Raw genomic sequence first — 12,103 nt, 5'->3', positions numbered from 1 at the left:
ATATAAAGCACCCTTGGCTGGGTTTCCCAGATCCGTTAAGAAGCTCTTAACGCTAAGAGCTTTTTAGGAGCGTTCTAAGAGCGTTCTAGAGCGTAGAACGCTCCTAAGAAAGCTCTTGGCGTTAAGAGGAACGCAGCCCTTGTCTGTTTTGTATTACACTCCACTTGTAATCCCTATTTTAGTCAGGTACAGCTCAGACTCGGTTCCTGGTTGCATTTACTGAAAGCTTCCTTTTCACTTCCAGAACAAGTTCAGGCTAGCTTGCGATGGGCAGTATCCTGGAAAGGCCAGATATGGGAAAACTCTACAAGATCCCACATGTGCAGAACAGAACAATGACCTTGCAGGCTGATTCATCACGTACAACGGAGGTCTACAGACCCCTCCATCCTCTATGTCTATAATCACCTGATATAGTTTGTGGCTGCCTTCAGACTGCACCCATTTGACCTTACCTACCTGGGGGCAATGCAGTGCTCGTCACTTCTAGCCATAATTCAGACAGTTTGACAACCTCTGAAAGAAGTCTGTCTGCAAACAGAGGGCCTTCTCTCTTTGTTCGCCCTTTTGTTATTGAACTTCTTGGCTAGACGACTTCTGAACACACCACAAGTGTCTCTCTGTTGATAATTAGTTATTGCCAGGAGGAAGCTTTCAAGCTTTCATAAGAAATAACACGGATACTCAAATGCTAGGCAATATTTAAGAATTACACTGACAAAACAAATTATACCATATGCTAACCTATAGGCAGTAACTTTATCATTGAGTCAAGGTGTTTGTCAAAAGTTATTCACAAGACTCATTTAACGTTGTGCTTGTTAATTTGCACATTTACATTAGCTTGTGTATATTATAGATTCTCCCTAAAATAATGAAGGCAATTAATAATTAAGGCATTTTTAAATTTTAAAATCATTAGATCTCAGTTACTGCGCAGCTAGAGGCTCACACTGACGCTTGTAAACACGTTCGTCGTGAACTTTCTGAATAAAGCTGCGCAGATGTATTTGGCCATTCAAGTGTTGTAATCCCTCATTTACAGCAAAGTTTTATGGCTTTATATCTGCTACACAACACAACCGTCGATTGCAAACCTTGGAAAATCACGCGTGCAGCAGAGACATGTTCCCGGGTAATTTTGCATGGGGAGCAGCAACTGCTGCTTATCAAATAGAAGGTAATGTAACAACCATACACGACCGGACACTAACGGCACACTATTATTTGGAAATGTAATAAGCACACAGACCGGAAAAATACAGCACATTGTCATTTGATCAAATGATGCATCGTGTCATCATGGGTCGTATTAATATAGTAATAAGCTAAATATATATCATTTAATCCCAATTTACGCGCCCGGAAGTGTGCTCTTCATGGTCACCGAGATGACCGAGGTGAAGTTTTATATTTGACATTTGTCTCACATTCGGAAGACGTTACTTTGCAGCGTCGCGTTAGGGACCGGGTGAAAACTAACCAATTTAGAAAATGTACGTGTTCCATTATATTTCTATGGACATAATACCTCAAACTGTCACCAGATTATTCAAATAATGTCTTGCCTACTTCCACAAACTTTACTTTTTCAATTAAGTTTTAAACAAAATGATAGAAAATCGCTTATCTCTGAAATAGCATGAAATCCTCGCTAAATTTACGAACTTTTTCAAAATTGTACAACAAATCTAAAATATACGCCACATTATTCTAATAATATCTGGCCTACTATTTAAACTACTATATATAACGGATATGAAGGTTTTCATGCTATTTCAGAGATTTGCGATTTTCTATCATTTTGTTTAATACTGAATTGAATAAGTAAAGGGTGTGGAAGTAGGCCAGACATTATTGGAATAATCTGGTGTCAATTTGCAATTTTTTTACACACATTTGAAAGATTTATTAAAATTAACAAGGATTTAATTCTATTTTCAGAGTTAAGCGATGTTATAGATATTTCTTTTAAACATAATTGAAAAAGTAAAGGATGTGGAAGTAGGCCAGACATTATTTGAGCATTTTTCAGTACAATTTTGAAAACGTTATTCATTTAGCAAGGATTTCCTGCTATTTCAGAGATTAGCAATTTATTAGCATTTTGTTAAAAACTTTATTGAAAAGGTAAAGTGTGTGGAAGTAGACCAGACATTATTAGAATAATATGGTGTCAATTTGAGATTTTTCAGTACAATTTTGAATAAATTATTGTTCCCTATCAGTGCCTAACACGACGCTGCAAAGTAGCGTCTTTCGAATGTGAGACGACTGTCGAATGTCGAATATGAAACTAACTTAACCTCGCCACCGAGATGTTCATTAGTAATCTTACTACCCCTGTTTCATTCTTCAGCTTGCTTCATGCCTTGTCATTGTGTCCTTCTATAAGGGGCCTGGGATGCAGACGGCAAGGGCCCGAGCATATGGGATACCTTCTGTCATGGGAAAGGCAGAGTGTTTGAGGACCAGAGTGGAGATGTCAGCTGTAACAGCTACCAGCTCTGGGAGGAGGACCTGGGGTGTATCCTCCAGCTGGGGCTCACCCACTACCGCCTGTCCTTCTCCTGGGCTCGCTTGTTGCCCGACGGAACCACGCGGCACGTCAATAAGAAAGGTAAGGTAGCCTGTCGGCCTGCCACTCTACACAAGCACCACCAAGCTCGCCAGCTCTACACCACTCCGCTCTGAGTCACAACATATTTGTCCCTTAGGGGTGCAGTACTACGACAAAGTGATTGATGACCTGCTCGCCAACAACGTGTCGCCCATGGTTACTCTCTACCATTTTGACCTGCCCCAAGCGCTTCAGGACCGGGGAGGGTGGAAATCCTCAGAGATGGCGGACATATTTGACACCTACGCCAAGTTCTGCTTCCGAACGTTTGGGGACCGCGTCAAGCTGTGGATTACCATCAACGAGCCCTACGTCTGTGCCAAGATGGGTTACGAGGATGGCCTGTTTGCACCAGGGCTTAAGGAGCCGGGGGTGTCTGCCTACATTGTGGCTCACAACATGCTGCGTGCCCACGCCAGGGTCTGGCACAGCTACGACACCCTCTACAGGGCCACTCAGGGCGGTGCGGTGTCTTTGGCCATCAACAGTGACTGGGCCGAGCCCCTGGACCCCGCTAGCTCTGAAGACATGGCTGCCACTCAACGCTACCTAGCCTTCACCTTCGGATGGTTCGCCTGGCCTGTGTTCCTGACTGGAGACTACCCTGGCGTGATGAGATCCAACGTGGAGCGGAGAAGCGTGGAGCAGGGCTACCGGGGGCGTCCCAGACTCCCCACCTTCTCGGAGGACGAGCCCAGCGTTTTGGGAACGGCCGATTTCTTTGCGCTCAACTACTACACGTCCCGTAAGGTGAAAGCGAGGGGGGCCTGTGGAGGAATGCTGACTCTGGACAGTGACCGGGACGCGGAGGGTGTGACGGACGCCTCCTGGCCTGTGTGCGGGGTCTCCTGGCTGGCCGTGGTCCCTGAGGGCCTGAGGAGCCTGCTGAGATATATCAAGGTACAGGAAGGAGGCGGGCAGGCGGCGACTCCAGTCCAGTCGGCTACAGAGCAGGAACGATGAGTGGGGAATAACAAGTTGTCCTTTCGTTCATTTGAGAAGCTAGCTGGCTCGTTGGATTTCAAATTGACCCCAACCAGGATCAGAGAACGTTTGTTTAGCGGCTTGTAATCCATTTGATTTCCGTCTTTATTTATTTTTTAAACGCGCACACAAACAGATTGATTCTCCATTAGTTTGTTGTCACATTCAATGAAGACATCATTTAGATACAAACTCTCCGAGATTGAGCAATGTGTCCCGCCGTTGGGAGCTGTCACAGCCCATTAGTTTGACTTGTTTGCTGTAATAGTGCCAGCAAACAAAGTCCACCGCTCTGTGGACTTCCCTGGCAGTTTTTATAGCTGAATCACTGTTGGCTTGATGATGCCTTGTATGAACAATAATGTATCTTCTATGACTGTTCAGGATACTTTGAACGGGCCTGAGATCTACATCACAGAGAACGGCTTCTCTCAGGTGGGTCTGGTGGACCTGGAGGACGTCCAGCGTGCTGGATACTACCTGGACACCATCCAGGAAGTGGGCAAAGGTACCGATCGGTCCAGTTCGTCATATGACAATTCCTCCGCCAGCCCGTTCCCATGCTCTATCCATACATGTAGCAGCAGGACGGCTCAGAGGTGTTGTCGCACAGTAGATTGACCTGATAAACCGTTTTGAATGTGTTGCCAGTAAATACCTCGTCACATGGCTTATCGAAAAAGGTGCCAGTGCTGTAAGATGTTGCTGTGTTGTGTCTCTGTGCAGCTATCCAGGAGGATGGGGTGGATGTCAGGGGCTACTTTGCCTGGTCTCTCCTGGACAACTTTGAGTGGGCGAGCGGGTATAGTGTGCGTTTTGGCCTGTACCACGTCGACTTCTCAGGGGCGCAGCAGAAGCGGTCCAGCTATGTGTCTGGAAAGGAATATGCCAGGACCATCGCCAAATACAGAACTCAGGCCGGCACGGATTGCTTAACAACGGAGAGCACGTAAACTAGTCTGAAATGTGGACGTATGCCTATTGGGAGTTATTTCTAAGACAATAACAGTTATCGCCTTTTTTGATTAAATTGTTCTTTGATACATACCAGACATGTAAATGTTACTATGTGAAGCTTTTGATATTTGGAAAATCGGCGAAAAAGAAAGTAGTGCTAGATTGCACTAACAAGATCAGCTACTGAATTATAGAAGTCAGTTAGTTTCAGTTTGGAAGAAGCCCTTAAGCAGTGTGCAGTCACATGCATTCTTCAAGAATGACTTTACTTTGTCCGCCCGGAAAACGCTTTAAAAAACAGACCTAAGCTCCCTCACTTGCTTTCACAAAGAAGTGATTTTTGCCTGACTTTGGCACAGAAGCAAAGGTCCTGGCCAAACAGTGTTAAGTTGACTTAACTCGCTAGAAATGAGTATTCTAGCCTTCCCAATTTCCAGTCAATCTTTACAAAGAGGTTTTTGGAGAGGGCAGAATTCCCCACACAGTAGAGCAGGCCAGCTGAATGGCTTCCAGACCCAGCTCCAGCTGCCAACACTGACATGGGCCAGGCTTGGCCCACTGGTGTGGGAGGCAGAGTGCATGGAGGTGTGTGCGTGGAGCCCAAATATTCAGGTAATAGTGTTACTGTGTGTGTGTGTGTGTGTACGACACAGAGTCAAGGCATAGTGTACTCAAACGTATGTTTGTCTCCCTGCGTGTGTGTACCACACAGCTCATCCTAGACAGCCCTCATGGGTCTCTGATGCGGGTGAGGGGAGCCTGGCCCTCATGTCCTGAATCCACGTACCCAGCTTCCGGTGGCCCTGCTCCGGTCTAGCAGCGGCAGCCTGGCCCGGCTGTCCAGGTGCTGCTGGAGACAGGCGCCAGGGAAGGGTGGGGCGGTGGGGGGGGATCAGGTATGAGGGCGTACCATCTGGGTACCAGTACGGTACTGAGAGATTAGGGTAACACTCAGGGGCCACTGGAAAGCCAGCACACCAAAGCATGTTTGAAAAACAATTCACTTTGAGACGGCCCTTTGAATTTAAAGCCACACATTGCTCTACACACAAACTATGAGAAACATAGTCCCACAGTAGAAGCGTTTTTTTTTTTTTTTAAAGGAAAAGGCCAAGGTAAGCAAGCAGGATGGCTTTTAGGCTACATACAATGGTTGCGGCAGACAGAGAGCGAACAGGTCTGGTCTGGCTGGGCTACCACAGTCATTCCTAATGGCTCGCAACACTCAAGGGGATGATGTCATTTCCTCCGAATGAGCTAGTCACAGGGTGAAAAATCCCATAACCTCATTCTACCTATTCAAGCATAGAAAAAGATGGGAACATCTGGATCCAAGGAGCACAACAGTTTGTTAGAATATAAAGACCTTTCCAATTAACCGGAAGGTTAATGCGTGTTTTTCCGCATTGATCTGTAGGTGGCATCGTCGGCGCTTTGTTTCAAGCCCCCACGTTCCAGCAGATTAAGCTCTTTGTCACAGAACCAACGGGTGAATCACTGGTGCTTGATCAAAGCTTCTCTGCGGAACGCTGTGAGGGAGTCGTCCGGGATGATGGACCTCAGGAGACACCATGGGACGGCCAGGTGCTGTGTCATGTGAGGCCTTGCCAGCTGTTCAGACTCCCGACTGGGGGGGGAGGGGAGGCAGAGGAACGTCAAGTCCTGGTTCCTAGTGTTCAGCAGGATCTCTGGAGCTCGTAACTGGGGGTGAGAGGAGCTGTTTGTGGGGAAGCCGGACTGTTAAAGCAGGCTTGGTAGTGTGGTTGGTTGTGGCGGTTTTGTGCTTTCAGTTGGCCGACCCTAAATAGTTCTCCAAAAGCCTTTGTTAGTTGAAATGTTAAGTATATTTTATGGAGCAATAGTGTATTAAAATGAATTATTCAAGCAGTCAAGCTTGTTTGCGGTTTTAGTAACCTGATACTATTATTTTGAAGTTGTTAGGGGTAAAATGTTTTATTGGGGGGGGTTTATTCTGTGGAGTTTCTGAGTCTATGCTGCCACTATGTGGTGGGACATGGTACTACAGTTTTGGAAATTGTGCAGTAATGTGCCAAACTGTTTGGTGCCACAAAATCTGGAATTTATTGTGAATAATGAATTGTATAACATGGATATATATAGAAGCCACTGAATGACATCTCACATTATCATATATCTTGTATTTTGGAAATTAATATTTATGCACTTTTACAGAGAGCGAGATCATTTATATCCCGTATTATGTGACTTTGTTTGCATTAATAAACATATTGTGCCCTGACATCCAGTTGGCTATGCAGATACTTTTCCACAGTTGAGACTAATGTCTCTGCGGGCCTCCTCTGTCTCAGTCAGGCAGAATCAGTCTCTTTCGTCTGGTGATGTATAACACGCTATTGTGTCTCCATCAATAACCGTACCGTGCAGCCGGTGTGGATTCCCGGCAGATTGTTCTGGATGGCTGTGCGCTTCTCCAGCCCCCTCGGCTCCTCCCCTGGGGCTCCTCTGTTGGATGAGGGCTGCTGACTTCAGTTGAGCAGACGCTTTGCACGCGCCGGAAGTTTCCTTCCATTTTTCCAAGGCGACCTCTGTGTAGCCACAGCCCTGAGTGATCAGCAGCAGAGCTGAGGCCTAATGGCTGTCGCTAGCGTCTCCCTGCTGACTGGACACACGGAGAGGACCTGCACGGTGTTGGACAGTTCACATGCTGGAAGATGAACCATGCCACTGGGCATTACACATACAGGGTCTGGGGCTTCTGGTAGGGAAGTGACCCCAACACACAATCACACACACACACACACACACACACATACACACACAATACTAGCTAGTTTTAACTGGTAAATATACTGGTAAAAAAAAAAAATCTTTCTTTTTTTCCAACATCTTTTAGATATTTTTTATTGGTATTTTTTCTTTTCTTGCTCCTCTGCATCTACATACTAAGGCCCACTGTCTAGACATTATGCATTCATTATTGACCAACCATCCATTTGCAGTCCAACGAGGCTAGGAGGACCAGTCACACAGACTGCAGCTGGAGGTCTACACCATCATCCAGGGCCCGCCTGTGGCAGGGAACTGGGTGCCGGAAAAGAGAGCATGACTTATTTTCCCATGATTCATAGCTGTGAGGGCATGCCAATTTTTCCTTGAGATTTTCACCCAGGACTCGATGAGTAATTCCACAACTGTCCTCTCTTTATTGATGGTTTCCATCTCTCCTTCCTTACTGGCCGGGGCTAGTGGGGGGGAACAGCCACAGAGTTGATTGCGTGCCACCGGAGGAAAAGTTGCTCTGCACTTAACGAGTGGCAAGATTAGCCTTTTAGCGAGAGGCAGAGGAATAATATGTGCCCATTGCAGGTTTGAACGCTGAAACATTAATTAACATTTAAATAATTCACTGCTACAGTCTTTCTTAATAGCCCCGACGAACACCAACTTTAATTCATTATGGGGAGAATTTATTCCGATTAGGCTGTGATGTAGAAAGTGGCAGAGGAGGCCATTTCTAAACGTGCTTTCCAATTAGGCTGCAAATATATCATGTGTATAGATAAGTTGCTTCTGACAATGAATTAGTACGTTTAATTGTAACATTCAATCACATTCACCAATGGAGATTTGGTGCGAAGGAACATTCTCACAAATTAGCAAGGGAGGCCCATTTGTATGGGACCAAACTTAACTTGTTATATTTTGACAGGCTCTATTAAATATGCAGCACACTAGAAACTGATTTACTTATTATAAATACACTGAATAATTTAGCCGCTAATTAACAATCTCTATAATGAATAATACAAATGTAAAAAGAAAAATCAGATCTTATGTCTCAGTGTAGTAGTTAGGGTGTACAAAGTCGCCGACGTCTGACCAATAATACCTTTTCTGTTTACTCATCACATGCATTTACCTCAGGGAGACAGTGTCTTTAATATTTAGACATAAAGAGAGACATTTTCTTTTTCTTGTATCTCACCATTTCTCTCTTTGTCTCACCTCCCCACCCGATCTGTCTCCCCATATTGCCCTCTCTTCCTCTTTCAACAAGGGAGGCCTCCAGAGAAACAAACCTTCTGCCCCCTCTCCATCTCAATATGTCTCTCTCTCTGTGTGTGTGTGTGTGTGTGTGTGTCCCCCGGCTCTCTCTCTAGCTCATATTTCCCCCTCCTAATCACACTGCTCATTCTCCATTGATGAGAGAGAACCAGGGAGAAAAAAAAGCCAAACTTTCTAAATCCCATCGACCTACTTCGCCAGACATTTTGGTGGGAATTCATATTAATGCAAAACATTGGAGAAGAAAAAGAACTGTTTTCACCCCATCCTTCATCGTAACCCAATGCACGACCCCCCCCCCCCCATCTCCCTCCCTTCTTTCTGCTTGGAGCCATTTTCTCCCTAGCCCAATCTGAGCCTGTGTATGCACCACATTAGACGGGAGGAGAAATGCTTTGGAGCGGCGTAACTCGCTTTTCGGAGCTCCGCCGCTACTTTTGTCAATGTTGTAAGAAGCGTGACATCAGAGTTAAAAAGGCACTTTGGATAGCCTTGACAGGAATTTGGGGAATTTGGTGGGTGTGTGTGTGTAGGGAGGTGGGGCAAGATTGAGGGATGAATGTTGGGCTTTCAATACACAAAGTGGAATTAGGGATGAATGAAATGAGAAAACTGAGGCAAAGAAAGGAACAGAGAAAAAAAAGAAACCAACTACTAAAAGTTTTTCTTTTTTGTTCTCCCTGAGAGACAGGAAATGACCTCGCTAACGACGGCTGAAGTCCAACTCTCTGGCGGATGACGGCACTCCATGATGGGGGTTCATGAACCCCCTTGAAAAATTGAAAGCTCACTGAATATTCAGTCACTCGTGTTTGCACAGTGGGTGAGGTGTGTGTGGATTGGTATGCAGTGTGTGTGTGTGTGTGTGTGTGTGTGGTGGGTAGGCCCGGCGGGGTGGGAGAGATACCCCCTGTGTGTGTGTGAGGTGGCCAATGAGCCCAGCCCTATCTCTCAGAGCGAAAACCACAGGAGAGTATGTGTGTGTGTGTGTTAGTGTGTGTGTGTGTGTGAGTGTGACACTCGTCGCTGCTTGAAATGAGAAGTGAATATACTGTATGCTGAGGGTGGCAGAGAGAGAGGATCCACGCAGAGACAGAATGCATACAATTCTGCTTGGCAAACAGACGACAGAGTAAACAAACCAAGACCTGCAATTTGCAACTGCATTGCACCCAACACCCACAAGGCATTTCCCAGCAATATATTTCTCCTCTCCATGACTCCACCAGAACATCTCTCCATTCCATCTAACTAGAAAGGCAGGAATGGCTGTGTCTGTCTGTCAGTCTGTCTGTGGCTCGATCATCCCGAGAATCAGGGGGCTGGATGCGGCTGAAATGCAGCAGGGGTACTGCTCAGGACCCAAGGACGTGCAGTGTCGTGTGCTGTTTGGATGACAGTTCGCGAGGAACAAATACAAACCCGTTCGCCGCCATGTTGAGCTGCCTCAAGCGCTGGAGCCGTGGACCTGGCGAGAACGGGCACTGCACGAGCGCGCACTGCTCACTGGAACTGCATTAGACGAGGTCATTAAGGGGAGCCCACCAGGAGCCCCCTAGTCTACACCCTCCAGAACAGTTCCCCTGGACTTCAGCACCGTCCTCTGATCTGAGTGATGGCAGTGCCCGAGGCCAAGCGGCCCGAGCGAGGGGGGAAGTCAGAAGAGGTCCCGGCCTCCCTGCCGGAGAGGAGGGGCGGCCGGGAGGAGGGGCGGGGCGGAGGAGAGGGGAGCAACAGTGCGCTCGCACTAATTAACTCTAAGTGTTGTAGCGACATGCTCCCGCTCACCCGCGTTGTCACTCAGGGTTTGAGTGGCGCTAATGAGAGAATTATCTAGCGCCCGGCCCGGCCCCTCCCCAAGCATTCACATGAACACCAGCTGACCTGACCCCCGAGATGGCTTTTTAATCTCGGCACTTAATACCAATCAGACCTGCGTCGGCTCGCGCCACGCTCGGCTCTGGAGGACCCCGCCGCGCGAGGGAAGCCGTGGCGGTCGGTTCTGGGGTTAGCGGTGTAAAGGCTGGGGGTGAGAGAGGGTGCAGAGGCCATGGAGGGACTGTTTGCTGATCTTCAGGTGTATTGAGGAGTAAAGAGCGCATGCAGAGTGTGTGTGTGTGTGTTTTGGAGGGGGGGGGGAGTTATGAAGTGTGCACTTGTGCCCTGCTTCAAAGTGACGGGGGTGTGTATGAGTGTGTGTGTATAGGGTGTGTGTGTGTGTGTAAGCCCCTTATCGTGGGCACGCAGTCGGGGATTAGGAAGGTTAATAAGGTCACAAGTTTACAACGAAATTCCATGATGTGCAAAAGGGGATTTTTGCTTTGTTGGATTAGCACAATCATTATCCTTCGGCACCAGAAACCGACACACGATTGTAGTGCAAACAATGTGTTACGAGGCAATACAAAGGTTGAGAACAGGAAGAGGGGGCGTGTAATGACTACCTGCTGATATTAGACATTTGAACATTTTATAATTCCTATTGGCCTTCAGTTTTAATTGGCTAAAGGCTATTGTTCACTCCTAGCCTTGGATGAAGACTGTTGTGCCCCAAACAGACACATGCAAGCGCCCACACAACATTCAAGTTTCTCAGCGTGAGAAATATCGCCCTTCAGGTGTTTTGGTTTCTGTGAGTGATACTGGTAATAAATAGTACACCAGCCACAGTTAAAGTCTCAACTAAATGGCTCCTCCTTTCACTACTTAAAGGAAGGGGATTTTGTGGCTTTAAATCTCTAAAATCTCTGTGGCTGTTTAAAGCCTGGGTGTTTTTGAATGAGTGAAAACGTGTGAATGAGGATGTGGATTAGGGGGGGGGGGGGTTCAGCCGTGTGCTAACAGGAGAAGCATCCTCGGCCCTCCAACGTCACTGGTCGAAAAAAAGAACGAAAAAAAGAGCCCCATATTGCTGTGAAACGCACACAAGCACACACACAAGCACACACACAAGCACAAACACAAGTACACACACAAGTACACACACAAGCACACACACAAGCACACACACAAGCACACACACAAGCACACACACAAGCACACACACAAGTACACACACAAGTACACACACAAGCAAACACACAAGTACACACACAAGCACACACACAAGCACACACACAAGCACACACACAAGCACACACACAAGCACACACACAAGCACACACACAAGTACACACACAAGCACACACACAAGTACACACACAAGCACACACACAAGTACACACACAAGTACACACACAAGTACACACACACACCCGCATGTCTCTCTCTACTTCCCCAAACTCATTAGAGCCCATGTCTTTATATTCTAACAAGCAATCTGAATTGGACTGAATAGGGTGCAATTAAGAGAGAATTAACTGGATTTCCAGTTGTGTCACCCCAGTGGGGGCTGGGCTCTACTTTGGGCAGCCGACTCACCCTGGAGTGGATGTTTCTCCAGTTCAATTTGAAGCAGACAATGGCCGCTCGGAGACATCAGTCCTCATTTGGGAC

At 46.8% G+C, this 12,103-nt stretch overlaps 1 protein-coding gene across 2 annotated transcripts; it reads left to right on the top strand.

Annotated features, from left to right (window-relative positions):
- Positions 1-51: 51 nt before the first annotated feature.
- Positions 52-6,836, top strand: gba3 (glucosidase, beta, acid 3). Of its 2 annotated transcripts, XR_006958338.1 has the most exons (6): positions 52-1,180; positions 2,396-2,620; positions 2,718-3,520; positions 3,989-4,112; positions 4,331-5,173; positions 5,979-6,835. XR_006958338.1 is itself a non-coding variant. In XM_047049358.1 (5 exons), the coding sequence occupies exons 1-5, from the start codon at positions 1,126-1,128 to the stop codon at positions 4,555-4,557; spliced, it is 1,434 nt and encodes a 477-aa protein (XP_046905314.1). In that variant the 5' UTR covers positions 52-1,125; the 3' UTR covers positions 4,558-6,836. The 2 variants fall into 2 exon arrangements, 1 of the variants encoding a protein (XP_046905314.1); XM_047049358.1 differs by having other exon boundaries at positions 4,331-6,836.
- Positions 6,837-12,103: the final 5,267 nt, after the last annotated feature.

Source organism: Hypomesus transpacificus, chromosome 25 (assembly GCF_021917145.1).
Source record: "Hypomesus transpacificus isolate Combined female chromosome 25, fHypTra1, whole genome shotgun sequence".
Taxonomy (NCBI): Eukaryota; Metazoa; Chordata; class Actinopteri; order Osmeriformes; family Osmeridae; genus Hypomesus; species Hypomesus transpacificus.
Note: the sequence above shows the minus strand (reverse complement) of the source record. Positions and strands in the feature narration are given on the sequence as shown.